The following is a 23,264-nucleotide window of genomic DNA, read 5'->3' on the forward strand; positions in this document are numbered from 1 at the left end:
CACGTTCACATCCATTCATGCGCTCGCTTGGAGACCCATCTTCCCTTTCCCAGTAACATGCCCTCCCTCAGGTGCACACAGATGCCCCCACCATACCCACGTGCTTGAGTCCCCCCTGCCACACTCATGCATGCACAAGCATGCACGCCTGCTCACGGGCATGGGCTCACGTTGCCACCGCGCTCCCTCTCGCCCCCCGCAGACCCCTGACCTGTTGGTTTTTCTGTGTTGCAGTCCTCCCGAGAGCTGGCCGACAGCAGCAGCGAGTCCAGTGACCTCCAGCTGGAGGGCCCCATTTCCCTCGGGGTCCTGGACGAGAACCTGGAGGACTCCCGAGCAGAAGACAGGCCCCTGGTTTTCTTTGACCTCAAGATTGACAATGAAAGTGGGTTCTCCAATGGCCACCCCCCACCCCTTTCTAGCTTAGTCCCTGAGTCCCCAGGCTAAGTGCAGACAGAGCGATCTGCGAGTCCGGGAGAGCCCTGAGCTCTGGCCGTTGGCTGCAGCCAGAGAGTGGGCAGAGCACTGGGCCTCCCAGGTATTTGAACTTGGTTCTTTGAATAAGGATGTCTGCTTTGACCAGTGCCTAAAGGCTTAAGGCAAGAGCCTCCAGGGTTCCTGCCCACCTCACCCCCATCTTAGGGAGCCTTGGGAACACACTTCTAAACAGAAACACGATGTGAAAGTCGCTGCTGTGAGACCAGCAATCCAAGCATAGCCTTAGGCCATGACTACACATTTCTGAATACAGGGCCCATTCGTTCCATGGTAGCTGCACAGGGAGGCCAGCAGAGCCGAGGTCCCAGAGAAATATGACCCCTTCTCCCTCAACTCCACAGTGCTTGCCCTGGCCCTGCAGAAGGCCAGGCCTTGTCCTGTGGCCTGGACTCAATGTGGTGCCAGCCCAGGCAGACGGAAGCAGCAGGTGTTTCCACAGGACAGAGAAGCAGTTTGCAGACCTCACTGGAAGATTCTGGGCCATGCTCTGCATGGAGTGGACCGGGCAGGTGTGCTGTCTGACCCAGTGCTCTGACAGCTGAGGGCCTTAGCTATGTGACCGATGGGATTGGAGGCCAGGGGAAAGGGAGTGGAGGGCTAGGCAGAGACAGTGAGGGGTCTCGAGTGCAGGTGGGTGGAGGCTGGCAGAAGACAGACAGGAGGGACCCGGAGTGAAAGCGTTTGGTGAACTCGGGAAGGTGGCAGGGCAGGAGGGAGCTGGACTCCAGCAGGGGAGCAAGGGGGCGTGGAGGGCAGCCCCGCCTCCCCTTCTGAGCCCCGTCCCCATCAGAGCCAGGGTCAGAGCTGCATTTGAGGCTGATGTTTGTTTCCTGCCAGCAGGCCCCAAGGTGGGGTCTCTGGATGGGGGGGGGTCGGCAGCCCTAGAGGACCCCCTGCTCCCGGTGGTGCCCCACGGTGCCCTTGGGGCCTCACGCTGCCCTTCTCTCCTGCCCAGCCCAGAATATTAGCCAGCTGGCGGCCGTGAACCAGGAAAGCCAATTCCGCGTGATCATCCAGCCCGAGGCCTTCAACATCTACTCCAAGGCCGTCTCCCTGGAGGTGGGGCTGCAGCACTTCCTGTGCTTCCTGGGCAACATGCGCCGGCCCATCCTGGCCTGCTATAAGCTGTGGGGGCCCGGCCTCCCCTACTTCTTCCAGGCCCTGGAGAACATGAACAAGTTGGGGGAGTTCCAGAACGCCATCTCAGGCTTCCTGGCCGCCCTGCCCCTCATCCGGGAGTGCGTGCCCGGGGCCAGCAGCTTCAAACTCAAGAGTCTGGCCAAGACCTACCTGGCGAGAAACATGAGTGAGCGCAGCGCCCTGGCAGCTGTGCTGACCATGCGCGACCTGTGCCGCCTCCTCGAGGTGTCCCCGGGCCCCCAGCTGGCCCCGCACGTCCACTCCTTCAGCAGCCTGCAGTGCTTTGCGTCCCTGCAGCCCCTGGTGCGGGCGGCTGTCCTGCCCCGGGCTGAGGCCCGCCTGCTGGCCCTGCACATGGTCAACTTCAAGGAGCTGCTGACCGCACACCGCCGTGATCCGCAGGGGGGCCTGAGGAAGTACAACCGCTTCCTGAGCCTACAGACCCCCTCGTTGCCCGCAAGCCAGCCTGCACTCAACCTGCAGGCTCTGGGCACCTACTTCGAAGGTCTGCTGGAAGGGCCGGCCTCAGCAGGGGCAGAAGGCATTGCTACCCCTCTGGCTGGCCACAGCTTGGCAGAAAGGGCTTCCCAGCAGAGCTGAGAGGAAGGGATGACTGGCTCAGACTCTTCTGGGGACAGAGAGGGATGGGGTCCCTGAGCCAGGCCCCGCCCATCACAGCATTCCCAGGTCCTGGTCCCCAGTTCTCCTTTGTCATTTGGTCCAGAATCAGTTTCCTTCTCTGGGACCAAATTCCTCTTCTCTAAAAAGCCCACAGAGAAGGTTCCAAGGCCAAGCAGCCACCTGCCAAGCAGCCACCGCACAGATCCCTGTGCGGCCCTGGGAGCACGGCTAAGTTAGCTCACCAGACCCCTGGCCCCTCTCCTCCAGGTGCCAGAACCAGGGAGGTCCCTGGTAGAGAAGGCCTGGCCGCTGGGCTATCGAAGTGGCCCCCGTATTGCCCCAGCCACCCGATTCCCACTCCCAAGGGTGTCCTTGCCACTCCTCCCTGACCCCTGGCCATGGCCCCAGGGGGGACCTGCTGACAGCACCCACAGACACTGCCTGCAACACCAGCGGTCCCAGGGGTACCAAAGTGCCTTTCAAACCAAACCACCCCTTAGGGATTTGGGTTCTCCTAGCTTTTGCCTGCCCAGAGGCCAGCTCTGTTCACCTCCCCTCCGAAGTATTTTCACCCACAAAAGGCCTCCTCTCAGCAGAGACAGGGGCTGCTGCTTGCTCCATGCCTGTCCGTGCTTCCAGACTGTGACCCTTCCAAGCCTGCTTCCCTCCTCCTGCCCACACAGATGCCTCCCCTTAGTCGAGGCTTTGCCCTTCACGCCCTCTGCACTGCCCCCGGCGCCCAGCCCTCCTGAGGTGTGTCCTCCAACCCAGCGCCGCTTTCAGTGGACTCCAGGGACCCGCAGCATTGGAATCTCCCAGCAAGCTGCTTTAGTGCATTCTCCAGACAATTCTGATGCCTGCCACGTTTCAGAACCATTGCTCTGATAGACTGCTCCTCCAGGGAGAAGCAGTGTGGAACAGCAGAGAAGGTCCTGGCCCTGGCCTTGACTGTGTGCATTGAGCGGAACCCAGGGAAGGGCCCCTTCCTGAGCCCCCACGTCCCCACCTATAAAATGGGCTGGTTAGCCAGCATGGTCCTAGAGCTCGCATCCAGCTCTGCCATTCTGGGGTTTTAGGAATGGACAGCAGGCCTCTGAGGCAGTGGTCAAGGAGGTTTTCATTCTTGAACCCTTGGTCCCAGCCCTAAGCTAAGGTCCCCAACCTTGTGGTCACACTAGAGGTCAGCAGCAGAACACAGGCAGGTCAGGCCAGTCTCGTCTGACTAGCAGAACAACTGTCCCTTCCCCTCTGCCCCTCTCCCATCCCTCTTCCTTGGCCCCCTGATACTGGGATGCCTCCATGGCCTCAGCTTTCACGCGGGTGAAGGCTTTGCACCCACACCCCTGCCCCCATCCAGCGGGGGCCCTGAAGACCCACTGAGGGATCACATAGGAACATGCCGCCACGTTGAGAGTGCTGGCTCAAACAGTGAACTCTGACGCATTTCAAATAAGATTCCGATTTAAAGTAGGCGCTGGCTCTGAAGCTCAGTAAAACAGGCTGGTGGGGGAGGGGAGGAGGGGGCTGGAGCCTCAGTCTGGCTGTGATGACCATCTTGGCAGCAGCAAGGCAGCGCTTGGGCCACTCCTCACAGCTTCTTCCCCTCAGCCCCGCCTGGGGACTGAGCCTGCTGATTGCCAGCTCCAAGCCCAGCCTCACAATGCTTTCTACCTTCAGATGGAGTTGATCACAGGTTTTACAGCAGAGGGCTGTTCTGCCCTCTCTCCACTGTCACAGCCTCCAATAAAGATGCGAATTGTCAAAGCCTGATGCACCAATCACAAACTCTGCTCAGCCCACCCCAGGAGGCACTGAGCAGCCTCTTGCCTGGCGAAGGGGGCACTTGCTGGCATAGCTGTTCTTTGTGGGGGGTCTTTCAGGACTTAGCAGAGCTGAGCACCCCTTGTTGCTCAGGTATGGGCCTCAAGGATAAGAACCCCCATTCCAAGTGGGCAGGCCAGGGTGGGCCTGTCTGGGATCATCTCCAAAGCGGGGAGCCACCTGGAGGGAAAGAAGCACCAGCTTCAAGAATTACCCCCTCTAGAGGGAGTCAGGGGCCAGAGACCAGGGTCTGTAGGAACTTTACCTCTGCCCCCTGCTGGATAATCCTGTACCGTGGATGTCACAGATGGAGTTCTCATTAGTGCCTGCAGGGACTCCCCTGGCACAGGCAGTGTAGGAATTAGCACCCCCATGGCCTGGGTGACGAGCCAGGTAATGTGATTTGAGCAGTGCCACTACCCTTAGCCCCACCTACCTGTCCCAGGTGCCCAAGTTCCAGTCCTGGAGTTTTAGTCTCTCATTGCAAATCTAAATATGTCTCCTGTGCTTCATCTTTGAATTCTATCTCAGGTTTATCCATGTCAACTAACCACAAGCTTGCTGGGCTAGAAGTCAGGACACTGAGTTACAATCCTCACTTAGTTGCCTCTGACTCTAGTCTGGTGCATCAAACTCGTTGATGCTTAGGCTCTGACTCTGTAAAATGGTATAATATGGGTTGTTTTTACCTCATAGGATCTTGTGTGAACCAATGAGAAAATGTTTGTGAAAGTAGCCTTTTAATGTATGAAGAGCCACACAAATGTAAGATCTTATTTTACTGACAACAAAGATGACAGTCTTATTGCTTTATAAGTTATAGAAAAGTAAACAGATATTGGATCTTAGCCAACAAAGGACTTCGGCTTGTCTTCAAGGGAATAAAGAACAAGATCTGGCATGGAGCAGACAACTTAGTGGGGCAGGGGGGTCCTGGGTCCCAGGGAGCCAGGAAGGAGAGCAGGGGAGTCTACCTTGGAGTGGTTGAGCAGTAGGTGACTTTGTGTCCCAAAAACACCCAGATGGGAAGTTTCAGCCACACAGACCTGGAGCAGACAACAGCTTTCCTGTGGCAGCCCAGCTCAGCCCTTCCCAGCCGTCCCCTACTCTCAGGCCTCTTTTTGAGGCCCAAGAGCTCAGTGACACCCCCAGGAAGGTCACTTGAAAATCTGCTTTAACCTCAACCTTGCTCTTCCTTTTAACTGCACAAAACTCAGCCGCTGCTCCAGTGCTTGGCCCTGCTGTTCCCCCACCCTGCACCCTCCCCTCATCTAGCCCTGGCCAGCCCCACCTCCACCCTTGTTCCTACCCTAGACTCACTCTGACCCCTAGTGCCAACCTTGACAATTCTCCATAATTCAGAGTTGACCTTTCACCCTGCACCTCCCGCAGGCCCCGCCCCCACCCACCTCCTCTGACCTTAGGCTTGTCTCCACCTCACACCCCGGCTGCCCTATACCTAGAGGAAGGGGTCCTTTCTCACCTCTCTTCAGTCCTCACAATTAAGGGAACTACACAGCTAGTGACATGAAATGTCAAGTCAGAGAGAGTCGCACCTTGTGGATCCTGCCCAGATGGAAGGGGAGCTGAGCTAGAGCAGCTCCCAGACTCACCAGCAGAGGGCGCTGCAGCCTCACAGGGCCTGGTGTCGAGGCTGCTGCTCTCCGCGGATGGCAAGGGGTGTGGTGTCAGATAAAGGCTCTGGGTAGCAGCAGTCTTTTCCAAAGTGCCACGCATACTTCCGGTGGTGTGGGAGATATCTTTAGGTAGATGGTGCATGGAGAAACATTTTTAACGTGTTAACCGCTTTGTGTTTATTTTAACATCTATTAGAAAAAATATAGCCAGCCTCTCAACACCGTGATTTCTGGAACATGGTTGCTCAGAATGATGCTAAATGGGATTCTTTACAGGTCTAATTTAAAGACAAATATGAAGTAACTACAAGCTCAGAAGGAACACAGGTATAGCAAAACTTGTGACTGTGGAAGTGAGGGACTTAATTTTGGGAAATACTGGGTTACCAGGGGCATTAGAGTAAGGATTAGAGCTAAGGTTAGGGCCCACGTTAGAACCGGAATAAGATGGGGTGGGGTTAGGAGTCCGGGTGAGGCCTAAGGTTAAGATTTGGGGTTATATCAAATTTAGGGTCATATTTGGTCATTAAGGTTAGGAATTGAGTTAGGAATTTAATTAGGAATGGAGTTAGATAGGGAGTTCCCTGGTGGTCTAATGGTTAGGATTCGGTACCATCACGGCTGTGGCCTGGGTTCAATCCCTGGTCGGGGAACTAACTGAGATCCTGCAAGCCTCGTGGCATGGCCAAAATATATATTTAAAAAAAAAAAAAAAAGGAATGGAGTTAGAGTCACTCTTCAAGATACAGGTGTCACTTGAGCAACAGAAATGTCCATGAAACTGTGGACAGATGGGCAGGAACTTCTGAGGAGGACCCCCTAATACAGAGCCTCAAGTGTAGTCAGACTCCCTCCCCATCCTCTTCTAGAAGCATCCAGCAGAGGTTCCACCTGAGCTCACTTAACCCTGGAGAGAGCACAGTGACCCATCCCATCCAGGTGTGAAAGGCTCCTGGACAACCAGGAGAATAAAGCTCCCAGCTAACACGACTGAAAGATAACTACATGCTGGACACTCTTTTCTCATTCAGCACAGCTAACCTCATTTAGTCTCCCCAGACACCCTGTGCGGTTACATCATCATCCTCGTTCTGTCCAGGACGTGGGGTGAGGGTTAGGGCAGGAAGGCGGAGTACCTTGCTCCGGGTCATTAAACTTGAATGTGGCAGAGTTGGGATTTGCCCCACAGGGAGACTGTGTCTACATTGGAGCCCTCTGTGGCCCACACTGCCCAATGCGTTGCCATGCATTTGGGGGGGTGGGGGGTGGTTTTCCACTCTCTCCTTCCCGTGCCCTCCTGGTCTGTTGATCTCACATGATGCAGGGCCCAGAAAACTCACACCCCAACCTTCCGGTCCCAGTGTCCCAGAATTTGAACTTATCCTAATTCTATTTTTTTCTTTAAGGACAGTGCTTCTCCAACTTTTTTGCCCATTACTGCCCCCCTAAGGAGCCTTTTTAGACAGATTTTTTCCTAGTCATGACTCCCCCAGTGAAATTTTAGTACTGCAATTCCTTAGGATTTTCTATATACAAGATTAGATCATCTGCAAATAGAGATCATTTTACTTCTTCCTTACACAGATGTACTGTATATCTGTTTATGTTCTGTGGTCCTTTGGAGGGTCAGAAACCACTGGAATATCTAAGGTTGTCAGTGCCCTCTCTACCCTGGACCAATTTTCATCCCCTCTGGGGCAACGTTGCCCCCGTTGAGAATGCATGATTTAGGGTAAGACCCTATCCCCAGTTATAATGCAAGTAAGAAGTGTCATGGTGGGTGTTAGCCCCTCCGTGTGGCTCAGTTCACAGGTGGGGGTGAGGTGAGAGCAGGCTACAGGGAGATGGGAGGGAACGTGGGCAGAGGTCTCTGAGGACATGCTTCCCCGGGGTGGCCTTGGTCCTAGGCTCAGTCCCAGGCCCAGGTCCAGGATGAGCCTGGGGACAGGGAGGGACAGGGGGCCGCACCATCACTTATTTTTGTCTCGGAATCCAGGTGTCAGCTCCAAACCTTTTGGACCTGAATAAAGCAAATGCCTGTGGGGACATTCTCTCTATTGAGAGAAGGGTCAAGAATTTCAACTGACTCCCCCTTCTAAAAAAACAAAACGAAAAGTTTGAAAATCTCTACCCACTCCTACAAAATGCATTTGCTGCCAACAGAGGGAAAAATTCCTTCATTCTTGGCTCAGGGAACTTCCTTAAACTCAGCCCAGAAGAATTCTTTAAAGACCAGCTGCCTGGACTATGCTAAAGTCAGTTTATAAATATTATAAATATCCCAAACTTGATAGCCAAGCAGATTACAAAAGCCAGCTAGCAAACCACAGAAATTTTCCACAAAGCTATCCAGCCAAACAAGTATGATCGGAGATATTGTGAAATCCAGTGTCGCTTGTCTGATTGTCTAAAACTGAGTTCTTCGTGCAGACCGAGTTCAGAGGGCCTGGGGGTAGAATTTACCCGAGGGCTGACATTCTCCTGAAGTTCTACAGCCATAAAGCCCTGGCTTGACACCACAGTGGACTGATTCTAGAGTAAATCAGACCAACCAAAGAGGAGGCAGTGGGTGGGTGAGGCTGGGCCCACGGTGGTGGTGCCCCTGTCGAGTCTGCTTGGGGTGGCCAAGGATGCTGAGTAGTAGTTAGGATGTGGGCTTTGGAGGGACCTGGTTCAAATCCCAGCTCTGCTGTGTGACCTTGAACAAACTACTTAGCCTCTGCGGTCTCATAGGCAAACTGGGGGTGACAAAACATACTTAGAAAATTGTGAAGATTAAATGAGATACATAAAGCACTAAAGTTTGTGAATTGGCAATCCTCAATAAAAAAAAGAACTCTATACATCCAACGCCACAGAGGAGAAGGCATTGTGCTGACTCCCGTTAAGTACTGCGGGCTTCTCCCTTCCTCTCCTCCCTCCCCTCCCTCCCCTCCCTCCCTTCTGGTTCTGGTCCATTTAGGATTTGGACAACTCTGTCCCTAAATCCTTCTCCTGGTGCCTCTGTCCCCATCTCTCCAAACCTCCTCCGCTGTCTCCTCTACCCCGACGGGGTCACCATGCAGGCTGCAGGCTGGAGGGATTTACTACGGTCCCCTCCCTCCTCAGCCCCCACCTGGGTACCAGATACAGCCATCTGCAGGCAGGTCACTTTCTGGCAGCACCAACAAAGATGTGGGTTGAACAGAGGAGGTCCTGGGAGAAGCAAATAAACACATCAAGTTTCCAGCTGGGTCTGGAGATAAGGGCTGGGGGAGACAGGCTGAGGTATCTCAGGCGCTGCACCGGGTCACCCTTCCCAGCCTGTCCATGCTGGTTTTGCAGGCGGCAGGAAAGCCTATTGGGGGAACTTCAAAGAGGACATTGCAGAGAACTGCGGGGGGTGGGGGGAGGCCGTCCCTGCTGGGGATGAATTTGGGTAGGGTTAGGCCTGATGAGGGAGAATGTGACAGATCGGAGCTACTGTCCCAGCTGAGGCACTGGGGTGGGGAGGGATGATTAGCCCCAAGGCACAGAAGAGGAAACTGGAACCAAGAAGGGAGAGAAGCTTTTCCAAAAGTCTCACAGGAGGTCAGTGGAAAAGCCCCGAACCCCCGATCTCCTGCTCTGGATCCCCTTACACTGAACTCTGCCTGGTTGTTACCAAGATGTGGCCAGTAGAACTGGATTTGCCTGGGTGCAGATTGAAGGCACGTCTGCATCGGGCCAGGACCCACCCGAGGCAGGGCTCTCCTTCCTCCAAACCTCTGCCCCAGCTGGCTGCCTGGCTGGGGATCCGCATGCTGTGATTAGGGCTGCTCCAATCCAGGGCACAACCTCATCCCTCCCAGGCATGTGCATGGCTCTGCTTCTGATGCCCACGAGCCCTGGAGGAGGACTACAGGGGGCTAATACAAGAGACCTGAAGTAGGGGCACCTGTCCCACTCCAGAAACAGCTGCCCTCTGCCATTGGAGAGGCCACATCTCCAGAGAGTCTCAAGGGCTTCCTAACCAGCAAGGTCAGCGATGGCCACTGAGCTCAGCTTGCCCTTGACCAGACTGCCCTGGGAGGGCATCTCAGAGAAGCTGAGTGCTGGGGGCATTTCCCGGCCCTACCTGCTCTGTGACCTCCCTCTTGGCCTGTCTTCTCTCCAATAAAGCGGAGGGGTAGGGAGAGAAGACCTCCAGGTCCTGAGCTCTGATGCTCTGCAACTCTGGACAACTCCCTGTCTGTCCTTTGTCTAAGACAAGTGCAGGCTTCAAAGAGTCCTTCCGGCTTTGGCCCCAGGTGACCTGATGGAGCAGATGGAGCCTGTCCAAGGGACGCTAGCCTTTCAGAAGCCCCAAGGTTCACGCACACAGGATGTCTGAACATGTTGGGAGATGCGGGAGCCTGTAAGCTCTCTTACGGCAGAGACATCATCTGCCTAGTTCACAATGGCACCCAGGCCAATCAGGGCACCTGGTAACATGGGTTGGGGGAGGGGTTGGGGGGGTGGTACTGAGTTACTATTTGTGGAATGAATGGCGTAGCAGACCTGTTTCTGCATGCCCATCCCTCTGCTTCTGTGTGCTTTACTTCTGACAGCTCATACCTGTGACTTTCTTCCGAGGCCTGTCCTTCAGCTACTGGAACTGATTGCCTACAGGCACAGAGAGAGGGAAATGCCTGGAAGTTTCCATCCCCGAGGGCAGCCCCTAGCGAATGTCCGGCTGCTGTGCGTCTGTGGAAGCCAAGCTTCCCTACCTAAATCAGGGCAAACTGAGGTGTGATTATGCCTAGATATTCCTGGGGTCAGGCTGAGACTGCCTGAAATCACACCCTGGCTTGGCTTCCTCCCTTTCCGTGGCTTCCCTGTTCCCTTGCTGGTTTCTGCTAAGGCATTTCCTTAATGGATCACCGGTGTGTGAATTCTTGTCTCAGCTCTGCTTCTGGGAAACCATATCCAAAAACAAATGAAAAGACTGGTGACAGCAAGAGACTGAAGATACCCAGGAGGAGATTCAATTTAGTCCGTGCCGCCATGTGCCCCCATGGGCTTTGATGGGGACAGTGGATGCAGAGACCTTGGGTGACCCTCCAAGAGCTTTGAGTCTGAGGGATGGAGGAGGAGGAGGAGATTCCCTGGGCCCTGCCCTTGTGGGCTCTGCTGGGGACCACACTGGGTTACGGGGAGGGAGTCTCTGACTACATATTTATTGTGACCTCTCTCCATGTCCTCTGATGGCACCAGGCAATGGACAGTCGAGGGCCCCAGAACAGAGAGGAGTGGCCTCAACTGCTGGAAGAGTTGTGTCTCCCTTCTACATCACACCCCCACCATACCCCATCCCACCAGCCAGGGAGCGACTGGCAGCTTTGGCCTTTCTTCCTGGGCCTACACACCAGGCTCCTGAAACATTCATTGGTCAGATTTAATCTCTAATCACAACACCCCCTCTGCCCCCCTCTGCCCCCCGACTCCTACTATGTGAAGGAAGTGTTTTGTAGCAGGACTCCCCCTGCCCACAGAGTTGTGTGTAGCAGTTTGGGGAAGGGGGGGCGTGGTTAGCTCCTGGGCCCAGGTGTGCTGAGGGTCTCAAGAGATGAGGCAGGCTGCAGTGTGGTGGGGAAAACAAAGAAACTGCCCAGGGGCATGAGGAGGAGGGTAAGCGGTGGTCCCCAGACTTTCTGAAGACCTCCTCCTGCAGGAAGCCCTGGCAGACGCTCCCTAGAGGCCCCAATTCAACCTGCAAACCCGCTTCTCAAGCCACAGCACCCCAGGACAGCAGCCCTGGAAGGGCCCCAGAGCACATCTAGCCCATTCTTCTACCTTCGCAATGGTAGAGACTTAGAATGAGAGAGGCCAAGGGGTTGCTTAAGATCACACAGCAAATTTGTGAAGCTGGCACCTTTGTGCTGTCTCTGCATTCTTCATAAAACCAGTAGAATTCTTCCTCCTGTTTTCCACCTCGACAGTAAAGTGCCTCTCTCCTCTGCCATGGGACCCGGTGACATGTTCAGTATGTGAAGTCATGTAGGAACATCTTTGAATTCAGAAACGTCTCCTGTTCATAAATATCCAACTAACGACTGAAACTTCCACTGCTCCCAAAATAGCTTTGGATCCCAGCACAGGCATTTCCAAGAACAGATTTTTATCCTTTCAAGAATTCTATGAAAGCAGAGAATAGTTTGTATGCCTACCCAAAAGAGCTCCCTGATCCTGGTCACACATTGAGCCCTGACCCTCGTCACGGATGGTGGACATAGACTGGTCTACTTTTCAGGTAAAGGGGTATCTACTACAGTTCATTATAATTATGTCACTCTCAGTTCATTTTGATACAATGTTAGATTACTCTGATCCTGCAATTCCCCAACCTCTATTTCAAGGGGATTTCTTGCTTATAGTGAATCTTGGGATTGACTCCTCGACATCCATTTCAGGGCTAGATGATTACTCTAAGCCAATCAATTCCATCCCCTTTGCCAGTGATTGGCTCAAAGATGGGGAGTCCTAAGCCAATATGTGTCAAGAAGACCTCAGGAGAGGTGATGGCTTCTGGAAAGGGAATCCAGTCTCTCTCTTCCGCTAGTCTGCTACTGATAAGCATGTTACTCCAGCTGCTGCTGAAGCCCTCCAATGACACTGAGGGACATGAGTCTCAAGTTGAAGCCCTGTTAAGGGAGAGAAGAGAGACAGAAAGAACCCGAGCCTGCCGATGTCATTGAGCTACTGAATCAACCAGCCCTGAAGCCGCCAGCCTGGCTTCCTGCTTGTGAGATGATACACTTAATAGTTTAAAACACTGAGATGGGAATTTTGTTATCTGCAGATGGAAGCATCATAAATAATTCCCTGTCCTCCCTTCCCCTGCTTCCCCCTGCCATGGAGGGTCTGGACTCCCACTCTGGGGGAACCAGTCCTGCCTGGGCTGGGTAGAATAGCTAAGCACATTGCCCAGGCAGGAGTGTTGCCTCTTCCAGGCAGGAGTTTCCCATCTTTGGTGAGACAAGCACAGACCCAGATAATTACATGAGATGCCACTGGAAGAGCTGTCGTTAATTTTGATGGCAATAAAGAGCCTTGCCAGAAAGTTAAGCTAATTTCATGAAAGCACTGGGAGGAAGGTCATGAACTGGATCCCAGCTTATTAATAATGTCGAGCTTCATTTGAACCATTCAGGAAATTCCTCCCAGTTGCCTCCAGCAAACTGCCACAGGTTGCTACTCTCCTCTGAAATCAACAGTCTTCCCATATGCAAATGTGGATTTTTCTGTTTTTCCCTAGAAAATAATTAAAGTTACAGAGCCCAATAAATACTTAAACAGATTGTGGTTTTAATTAAAAACCTTTCTCCAAGCCTGCAGCTGCAGGTCTCTCTTCCCAAACAGGCACACTGGTGACAGCTGCAAATGTCAGAATCTGGGTTTAAGTATCTGAGACTAGAAATCTTTACAAATAATAATAGTAATTCTGATTTTTACCTATGCCATGGTGTGTGGGAGGTGTAGGGGGGAGTGAAGAGAGATATTTGGGGGAAGGGCCAAGGTCTTTCCCCCTACTGGGGAAGCAGGGCACAAGCATGTTGGAGCAGGTTCAGCAGAACCTCAAGATACCTGTACCCAACGCTGCAAGGTAATAATGATGACTAATTCTAGCTATTGTTGAAAAAAATAAAAGCTCATTTCTGAGCACTACCTAAGTACCAGGTACTAGGTGCTTTGCATGCATTGACTCATCTAATCCTCAAGCAACCCAATAAAATGGGTATTCTTATTTATACCCCTTCCCCACCCCCAGGCACAGAGAGGTTAAGTAACTTGGCCAAGGTCACACAGTGAGTACATGGTGGAGCCTCATGCTAGAACCTTCCCTCTTAACCACTATGTAGCATGTGTATGAGGGAAAGGAGAGATGGAAGTTAGCAGGGGTTGCGGGGGGGGGGGGGGGTGGTGGTTTATAACAGGGACTCCAGAAGTTGAAAGGTGGGAAGCTGTGTGTTTAGGAGATTCTAGCTGGAGGGCAGGTGGGAAGGGTCTGCTGAGTAGGCTGCTATGCTGGAGATCTGTGATGCCCTTCTGGGTCCTGGCTTTCTTACTCTCAGGGACTCTCCCTCGTTCATTAAATCACCCACCTGGCACGTTAAAAACAAGGGCATGTACAGCTCTGAGTGCAGGTGCAACTGAATCGTCTGCACAGTGTTATATGTCCTAAACCTTTAATCAAACATCTATTACTTCCGACTTTGGAGAACTAAACTTACTGGCTTGCTCAATGAGCATCCAGAGGGTGCCTATTGCGCCCTGGGCATTGAAAACACAATGGGGTGCGAAGCCGGGGCTCTGCCTGTGTTGGGCAGGGGTGAGGAGGCTGCAGATTCCTGGGACATAACGCTGGGTGGGCATGGGAAGGAAAGCTTCGGTGCCTTGGTTTAGCGTCTCCCACTTCGGAACTTTGCGCCACAGGATGCAGAGCCGGGAGCAGCGCACGCCCGGGTCCCGGGCTCAAGCCGCCGATCCTCGGGGCCCAGGGTACCCCAGCCATTGCCCCGCGCCTCTGAGCCCGGCAGGCGGTTTCCAGCAGGGGGCGCGCGCGAACCAGGCCTGGGCCCGAGACTTTGAATAGACCGAACCCGGGTAGCTGGTGCCGGGATCCGGGGGTTTTAACCCGCCCTACTCTCGGGACCGTGCGGGTCGGCAAGGTCGAAGTTAGAGGTCCACAAAAAGCTGCCCAGAGCTCCAGCTCTCCGCCCTGGGTGTATCTAGGGTCGGCACCCCAGCCTGGTCAAAAAGCCTTAGCCCGGATTCTGTAGATTCCAAATCTGGGCCCTCCACGCTGGTGTCTTGGAACCTTGTATCCCTCCTCTCCGCTACTTCCACACACCTAATTAGGTGTCTGTTTCTTTAACCATCAGAGACTTGGGCGGCGGTGGGGGTGGTATCTTCGTTCCCGGTTCCCCAGCCTTTCAGTAACTGTACCATTATCAACATTACAGACATTAGAGGCCCCTGCGCGCCTGGCGGCGCCGGTCGAGATGCTCTCAGGCTTCTTCTAGCTGAGCTCGGAGGCTGATCCTGGAGTCGTACCTCCCATCCTAGGTCTCGGCGGATTCTGCCCGGGGCGACTCGGGGTCTAGCCCTGCTAGGGCGGGCACTGAACTCTTCAGGGTCCAAGGCGGGGGTAAGGGTTGTCTTTTCCCCAGGGCAGGCTTGGGGAACAAAAGCGCTTGCTGGAGAGTGGGCGGGAGCTGCGGGGGTCCGCGGGAGTCGGCACCCTCGCCTGGGTGACCACTGCGCCCTTAGTCGCCCTCCAGGCGCCTGATGCCCTGTCTCCCTGCAGAATTCCCCTGGCTTCAGCATCCCCGGCAAAAGAGCAAGGAAAGGGGGTCTTTCTTGGCTTGCAGGCCCCAAAGGTTCCCAGGACTCGGGCGGGTGGGGTCCCTGCGGTCCGGGAAGTTCTCCGCGGAGAGTGAGCGAGCTCATTTTTCCTTCCATTCCCCAGCCTCTGTCTTCCAGTCTTTCAACCCTTCCAAGTTATCCCCAGCTTGCCTCCCTGTACGCCTCCTAGCCGAAAGCAAAGAGAACCTCCCAACACACAAAATAAAGAGAGGTGAAAAATGGGTGGAGAGTCCACAAGTCGCGCGCCTCCGTGCCTGAGCCTCGGTCACTGCCTTTACGCCAGGCTCCCCTCCCCCCGCCAGGGAAAGTCTCCAGGACCCCCATACAGGACCCGATTCTCCAACCTCGCTGCTCGGCCCCCGGCTCCCCAGATCCCTCTTCCTTGGCCAAGGCTCTTCGAATTGCCCTTCAGGATTACCAAGACGCGTGGACAACACACCCAGGACGCCCCCCTTGCTTCGCAGACAAAGGGTCTGTGCCAGGCCAGCCGGCCGCGCCATTCCGCCCAAACCGCCCGGACTCACTCCTGGACTAGGGACCTGCTCTCGTTGCCCCCACCGCACGGTCAAGATCCTCTTACTCCTCCTCCCTCTTCGAAGACACCATCTCCCTCAGGGCGCCCCCGCGCCCCTCCCCCGGGGCGTCTGTGGGAACTACAGGCACTGGCAGATGGAATGAAGTTCTGGGTTCTGAATTCTGGGTTGAGCGAGATGCGCTGGTCCCAGCTGGCTGGGCTGCCTGTAGCGACCGCAGGAATAGGAGAGAGGGAAGGCTACGAAGTGTGTGTGCGCCAGTCTGTTCATATTTAATTTATAAAGGCTCCTCGGAACCCCGATCGGGTGGTCTCTTTAGAGGCAGCGCTCCTCACCCGTCTCTCTCCCCCACCTCCCCAGCTCATTAAAATGCTCAACACTGAAATCGGAAGATTGATCTCAGAGGCCACAAACCGACCCACCTCCAGAGACAGCCACGGCCCGAGTGAGGGCTGGGGGGAACACGTGCGCCCGGAGTGCTCAGTGTCTATGGAAATACCGGGGAAGGCAGGGGCACTGCGTGTTTCCCGAAGCCTGCACCCCTTTTCCGATTCTGGTCAGCAACTCTGTCTCCAGGGCTGCCATGGGCACTGAGGGGGAACAGAAATCGCGTTTTATACAAATGCCTCGACAACCCTGGGCTTCCACTTCTTTGTCGCCAAAAGAAATATCGGGGTTTCTCCAGAAACCGGAAGCGAGAGTCCGGAACAGCGAATATTCGAGTCTGCTGAGGCCCGTTGTTGTGTGAGGGTGTCAAACATTAGGGCGGTATCGGGCCGCAGAGGCTTTGGGGGACAGTGTGTGCGGTTGATGGTGTGTTTGCTCGTTAGACCGTGAAGATGATGGCGGGGGCGGAGGAGGAAGAGAGATGCTCAAGCCTGAAGTCTCCAACCCACAGTGCTCAAAAGGAGCAGACGTTTTGTAACCATCCCTTTCCACACCGCCGTCTGCTGCAGCCCCGGAGCCCCATTCGCCCCTAGCTGGCAAGTCCTGAGGGCGAGGCGCTTGGGTGCGCTCGGGCCGGCTTCCTGGGAGCGGAGGCTGGTACCAACGCGCCCTGCCCCACCCAGCGGTGCGCACGGGCCCTCGAGCTGGGCGGTGGTCTTCCAGCGCTGGTTTAGCCACAAAAGGCGAGACGTACAGAGTCGACCTGAGGAGGCTGGGCAGGGGAGCGCCCGGTAGGGCGGTGCGTTCTAGTCTTCGGGTTGGGCTGGCAAGAGGTGAGGTGGGAGCTGGGGAAACCAGGGCTCGTAGCTGCCCAGAGCCAGGCAAAAATAGCAGGGAGGGTGAGGCGCTCTGCTAACACTATCAATTATGCATCGTGTTGAACGTGGCTTCGGGGAGGAGGCGGCTAGCAGCAGGGGTGCGGGAAGGAAGAGTCCGCGCGACCCCTGCGGCGCGCAGCTCAGCCGGTCCCGCGCGAGGACTCTCTGCGCCACCGCCTGCCTTTGCAAAAAGAGTTTTAAGGCAAAGACACGCTTCCCTCCCCCCTTCAGGCGTGAGCTCTTCCTTCCCCCAAATTCCTCAAAGATGGTTTGTCTCACGTGTTGCGGGGCGTAAAAGAGGCTCGCATTCAATTAGCAGCAAAGCTAACGGGCTCTGGCGGGACCCGCGCGTGAGGGTGAGTGCACATGAATGTGTGTGCCTGCAGGAGGGGGGAATGCTGAGCGTCCCGGGTGAAGGTGTGCCTTTGAAAATGTGTGTGAACGTAGCGAGATCTCAACACATTGATGCGATTATTACATGATGATGGGTAATTCTAACATATGAAGAGCGACTGTGTGGAGGGTGCGAGGGTCTGTGTCTGTGCCAACGCGTTTGAATGGGGAGGGAGTCGTGTGATTAGGGATAGTGACAGTGTCTGCAGATGTGTAAATGAGGGGGGCGGGATGAGGGTTATGGGAGTGTGGTGAACTGGAAAGAGCCAGGCCAGGGCGCTGGGCGTGGGGGCGCCCCTTTGTGACCAACGTCCTTTGGCCAGGGGAAGAGTCTCTATGGCTTTAACAAATGTAGATGATGCGGGAGGTGGGAGAGGCTGTGCGCGTCCCTGCTGAGCCCGGGAGCGCGCGAGGACTCTCTTCAATCTGCAGCCAGTGAGAGGTGGGGGGAACAGAGGCGAAAGGAAAAACTGAAGTGGGACCTCAGGGCCAGGGGAGTCCACAACTTACCTGTCCCTTTCTCTGCCTCTCCCCCATCTTCCCCACAGTCGCAGCAACAGATGTGGGAAGCGCCCTTGGGCTGTCGTCCTGGCTCCGCGACCTCAAGTCTGCAGAAGGGGTTGCAGCCCGAGGGCAGCGCGCGGAGAGTCAGCGAGCAGCGGGTAAGCAGCGGAGACCACCCCGTAACGCTGACCCAGATGGGGGTAAATCCCGTCCAGGGTGCCAGACCCTGCCGGCTCTCTCTAGGCGAGACCGGGGAGAAGAGGGGAGGGGCCTTCCCTCCGGAGCAAGAGGGAGTGGGGAACGCGGGTTCCAAAGACCAGAGGGTGGGAGGGGCTCTGCCGAACCTGCCAGGAGCCCTAAGTGGGAGCGGAGAATCTGTTTGTAAGTGCGTTTGTATGACTGCGGATACGAATCTTTTATTGGGGGGGGGGGGTTGTCCTCAGGCATTGTGGGCTGCAGAAAAGAGGCAGAATCTTAAACCTTCTACTTGATTAGCTAGTGGCAGCCCCCTTGACCCATCGGCTAGGGACTCCCCCGCCCCCATGGGAGCCGTCTGGGAAGATGCAGAGGGGGGAGCGAGAATCTTTAGTGACCTCCCTCCATTGCTCTTGGTCCCAGCTCGGAGGAGGACCTCCTTCCTCAGAAGGAAGGTTGATCGAGGGGCCCTGTTGGTTTTCCCCTCCTAGGAGTTGCAGCCCAGGGCAGGCGGCTTCAGTTGCGGCCGAAGAGGGACCTGACGAGTCTGTTTCCCCGGTCCCAAGCCTCTTGCCACCTGCAGCAAGTTCTCAGCATTTGCTGATCCGCTGGGATTTCAGTCTGAGAGGGCTGTGTACAGGCACAAGTGCTCGCTTGTGTCCCTGTGTGTGGGTTGGTTTGTGTGAGGACTTGTGCCCTGGTGTCTGTCAATTCTCACAATGAACAGGAAAGCACTTTGCCCCGTGGTGGAGAACGCTGTACAAATGCTGTGTTTAGTTGAGAGAACAATGAGGTCTCCAGGATATATTGTGTCTGTGTCTGGGTGTCTTTGTGCTTGTATGTCTAGGAAATGTGTTGTGAACCCCTAAGCCCCTGCAGAAGTTGTCGGTTTGATGGCAGGTGCCTGGGCGTGTGTTTGTATTGTTGTGCGCTTGTATGGGCGTGTGTGGGCGAGTGCTGTGCCGTGGGACAAAGAGTTCAAGGGAGGACAGGCGGTCACGGACAAAAATACCCTTTCTATGTATCCCTTTCACTGAGTTAAATGAAGGCTTAGAAACATAGTCAGGGCTCGATGCAAAGCCCAGGGCAGACCTGCTAGCGGCCCACTCTGTGGAGGGCTCAGCCCCAGGCTGATGGGATAGGTAGAGAAAAAAGAGCAAGGTACGAGGCGGCTAGAAAAAGAAGTCAGGGCCCTGAGAGGGAGCAAGCATTGAATCCCAAGACTTTTACTGAGCTCCAACTCGTGCCTAAGAGAGGCTGCTGGGCACAGAGGAGAAAGTTACCGCAGCCCTGGGACCTGCCCTAGACGGGTTTACGGAGGAGGCAGATGGATAGGGAAGGGACGCTGGGGCTCAGTGAGTCACCTTCTCCCCTCTTCCCCCGGCTTCCACCTGCAGGATCCGCGATGGTGCCCTTGAGGGCCCTGTGGCTGGCTTGGGCGCTGCTAGGAGTGGCCGGAGCGTGCCCAGAGCCGTGCGCCTGTGTGGACAAGTACGCGCACCAATTCGCCGACTGCGCCTACAAGGAGCTGCGCGAGGTTCCGGAAGGACTACCGGCCAACGTGACCACGCTTAGTCTGTCGGCGAACAAGATCACCGTGTTGCGGCGTGGGGCCTTCGCCGACGTCACGCAGGTCACGTCGCTGTGGCTGGCGCACAATGAGGTGCGCACCGTGGAGCTGGGCTCGCTGGCGGTGCTGAGCCAGCTCAAGAACCTCGACCTGAGCCACAACCTCATATCCAGCTTCCCATGGAGCGACCTGCGTAACCTGAGCGCTCTACAGCTACTCAAGATGAACCACAACCGCTTGGGCTCGTTGCCCCGGGACGCACTCGGTGCACTGCCCGACCTGCGCTCCCTACGCATCAACAACAACCGGCTTCGTACACTGGCTCCTGGCACCTTCGATGCGCTAAGCGCGCTGTCACATCTGCAACTCTATCACAACCCCTTCCACTGCGGTTGCAGCCTTGTGTGGCTGCAGGCCTGGGCCTCGAGCACCCGGGTCTCCTTACCGGAGCCCGACTCCATCGCGTGCGCCTCTCCTCCTGCTCTGCAGGGGGTGCCGGTGCACCGCCTGCCCGCCCTGTCCTGTGTACCTCCCAGCGTGCATCTGAGTGTTGAGCCACCGCCTGAGGCGCCGGGCAGCCCCCTGCGCTCCGGCCTAACGCTCATGCTACACTGCGTCGCCGAAGGACACCCCACGCCCCGCCTGCAATGGCAACTTCAGATCCCGGGGGGCACCGTAGTGTTAGTGCCGCCGATCCTGAGCGGGGAGGACGACGGGGACGGGGCGGAAGACGGGGAGGAGGAAGGAGATGGGGACGGGCCAACGCAGACAGAGGCTCCAACCCCGACTCCAGCACCCGCTTGGCCCGCGCCCCCAGCTACCCCGCGCTTCCTGGCCCTTACAAACGGCTCCCTGTTGGTGCCCCTCCTGAGTGCCAAGGAGGCAGGCATCTACACATGCCGTGCCCACAACGAGCTGGGTGCCAACTCCACGTCAGTTCGCGTGGCAGTGGCAGCTGCAGGGCCCCCAAAGCACGCTCCTGGTGCAGGGGGAGACCCTGATGGGCAGGCTCCAACCTCGGAGCGTAAGTCCACAGCCAAAACCCGGGGCAACAGTGTCCTACCTTCCAAGCCCGAGGGCAAAATCAAAAGCCAAGGCCTGGGCCGGGTTAGCGTCCTCGGGGAGACACAGGCAGGGCCGGAGGGGGACGAGGAGGCAGGTGAGGGTGAAGAGGCGGAAGACCAGGTCTCTGCTGACCCGGTGGAGGAGCAACGCTGTGGCCACGGGGACCCCTCGCGGTACGTGTCCAACCACGCGTTCAACCAGAGTGCCGAGCTCAAGCCGCATGTCTTTGAGCTGGGCGTCATCGCGCTGGACGTGGCGGAGCGCGAGGCGCGGGTGCAGCTGACACCACTGGCGGCAAGATGGGGCCCTGGGCCCGGCGCGGCTGCGGGAGCAGGGCGGCCCGGACGGCGGCCATTGCGCCTGCTCTATCTGTGCCCGGCGGGGGGCGGCGCAGCAGTGCAGTGGTCGCGTGTAGAGGAGGGCGTCAACGCCTACTGGTTCCGTGGCCTGCGGCCCGGGACCAACTACTCCGTGTGCCTGGCGCTGGCAGGCGAGGCCTGCCACGTGCAAGTGGTGTTCGCCACCAAGAAAGAGTTGCCCTCTCTGCTGGTTATCGTGGCCGTGAGCGTGTTCCTCCTGGTGCTGGCCACCGTGCCCCTGCTGGGCGCCGCCTGCTGCCATCTGCTGGCCAAACACCCGGGCAAGCCCTACCGTCTTATCCTGAGGCCGCAGGCCCCGGATCCCATGGAGAAGCGCATCGCCGCCGATTTCGACCCGCGTGCCTCCTACCTCGAGTCCGAGAAAAGCTACCCGGCAGGCGGCGAAGCGGGCGGCGAGGAGCCAGAGGAGACCGCCGGGGAGGGCCTTGACGAAGAAGCAGAGCAGGGGGACCCAGATGGGGACCTGCAGAGGGAGGAGAGCCTGGCGGCCTGCTCGCTGGTGGAATCCCAGTCCAAGGCCAACCAAGAGGAGTTCGAGGCGGGCTCCGAGTACAGTGATCGGCTGCCCCTGGGTGCCGAAGCAGTCAACATCGCCCAGGAGATTAACGGCAACTACAGGCAGACAGCGGGCTGAACCCCCAGCCCGTCTGGCAGCCCATTCCCATCCCCCACCTTGGGTGCCTGGGAGCAGAAGCCTTGGGCTGGCAGGATTTATGCCCCCCCAACTTTCACTTACTCCACCCCCTTACCACCCCCTAACCTTGACTACTGGGGACTTCTAGTGGGGAGTCCCACCCACGACGGTCATTGTCCTCGTGGGCTGAATTCCCCTCCATGGCGAGCACAGTTCCCCGCTCCTCCCTCCCTGTATAAGACACCACCCGCTGACCGTGAGGCGAAATCCAAGCCTCTCCATTCCCACTGCAATTATCAGCGAAATCCGCCCCGAGCCCGCTCCATAGTGGGCTCGGAAGCCAGAGGAAATGGGAGAAGACTTTGGAAACATCTGATGGGCATGCTGTGGCTCGGGGGTCAGCCCGGGACCCCCAGGAGATGTCCTTAGCGTGGAGCGCTATGGGGTCCCGCCTCAACCCCTACTCCGCCCTTTCCGGGGTACACATCCCAGAAGCCGGAATTCTGTGGCAACTCCCCAGTTTTTAGTTTCAAAGCCCCCTTATGACTGGGAACCAAACGCTTCTGTCCCCCGTCCCCCACTCCGCTTCTGACCAGCTGGAGCCGAGACGGGTGCCTGCGGCGCCTTTCGGCTCCGCCCTCCGATTTTCATATTTTCGTTGTTTTCAAAGACAGTGACACTCCGGATCTGGTGCTAACACTCCCTTGCTAGCCTCTGGGAAAACTGGGTGTGTGCGTGTCTGGGGATGGGGGGAATCCGTCTTCTCTCGCCCTCTCTCCTAACTTAAAGCTCCGCAAAACCACGCGCCCTGTTTCCGCGGAGGGTGCGGCCTTGGTCCCGGGCCAATTTCGTTGTAGGTCAGTCGGGAATTTCTGGAGACTCGACAGCTCCGCTTGCTCTGCAGCATGCGGCCCAGACCTCAGCTCAAGAAGCACCAGGGGCGCCGGAAGCCAACCCCGGCCTCCTGGACCGGGTCTCTGGTGAGGGGCGAGCGCCCCGGTTCGCACAAAGCCGGCGCGTGACCGTGCGGCGGGATCCGGATGGAGAAAAGCCCCTCGGTCCTCGCGCCCCCCCGCCCCGCCCCTCCTTCCGCGAGAATAGTAATATTTGCGCGGCTGTAGTCCTAGACGAGCGTGCTCTGTAGGGGAAAAGTCTGTGTCCTGTAAAAGTGTGTCAAGGGTAGAGTAGGGAGGCGGGCGGGAGGGAGGGCGGGGAGAGGGGATGCGGCGCGGCGACTCGGGCGCTGGTCTTTTTTCTTTCTTGCAGAAAAGCCTAGGGGTTGGGGTGGGGGGTTTGGGGCATCGGGACCAGCCCTGTCCGTGAAGCGCAGCACAAGTGCGGCCCGGGGCTGAATAGCCCCCTGGAGTCCGCACCCTTTTCTAAAGGCGTCTGTATGTAAACAGTCAATAAAACAATCGATTTGAACTGGCCTTGGTGACTCTTTGTCGGGGGACAGAGGCAGGAAGCCTGGAGGATGCAGGAGGAAACAGCAGAAGGAAGGAGCCCATAGGATCCTCCCGTTGGGATCCTTTGTGTGATTTTTTGTTTGTCTTGTGATTTTACCAGATGTTTACACCTGGTGCCTGCTCTTGGTGCCTCCAGCTCAGGGATGGAGGGGGGAAACCAGGTGGGATGGGGGAGG

At 56.5% G+C, this 23,264-nt stretch overlaps 2 protein-coding genes across 11 annotated transcripts in view; both read left to right on the forward strand.

The window, feature by feature from the left end:
• PML (PML nuclear body scaffold) overlaps positions 1 to 8,518 on the forward strand; it is a 47,747-nt gene extending 39,229 nt beyond the window's left edge. For 2 of the 5 annotated variants that reach the window (XM_082449447.1, XM_082449448.1), the window contains exons 8-9: positions 235 to 385; positions 1,454 to 8,518. In XM_082449447.1, coding sequence (XP_082305573.1) covers positions 235 to 385; positions 1,454 to 2,238 — 936 coding nt within the window. In that variant the 3' untranslated portion in view covers positions 2,239 to 8,518. The remainder of the gene's footprint in view (positions 1 to 234; positions 386 to 1,453) is intronic. The other 3 variants (XR_014260480.1, XR_014260481.1, XM_082449452.1) reach the window with 3 other exon arrangements.
• An 8,145-nt stretch (positions 8,519 to 16,663) lies between these two features.
• ISLR2 (immunoglobulin superfamily containing leucine rich repeat 2) lies at positions 16,664 to 23,047 on the forward strand. Of its 6 annotated transcripts, none has more exons than XM_082449461.1 (3): positions 16,664 to 16,794; positions 17,823 to 17,936; positions 19,371 to 23,047. In XM_082449461.1, the coding sequence occupies exon 3, from the start codon at positions 19,379 to 19,381 to the stop codon at positions 21,620 to 21,622; it is 2,244 nt and encodes a 747-aa protein (XP_082305587.1). In that variant the 5' UTR covers positions 16,664 to 16,794; positions 17,823 to 17,936; positions 19,371 to 19,378; the 3' UTR covers positions 21,623 to 23,047. The 6 variants fall into 6 exon arrangements, with proteins under 6 accessions (XP_082305587.1, XP_082305585.1, XP_082305583.1 ...); XM_082449459.1 differs by lacking the exon at positions 16,664 to 16,794 and adding an exon at positions 16,822 to 16,836; XM_082449457.1 differs by lacking the exon at positions 16,664 to 16,794 and adding an exon at positions 16,900 to 17,237.
• The last annotated feature ends 217 nt before the right edge of the window (positions 23,048 to 23,264 follow it).

Source organism: Balaenoptera physalus (assembly GCF_965194825.1).
Source record: "Balaenoptera physalus genome assembly, chromosome: 2".
Taxonomy (NCBI): domain Eukaryota; kingdom Metazoa; phylum Chordata; class Mammalia; order Artiodactyla; family Balaenopteridae; genus Balaenoptera; species Balaenoptera physalus.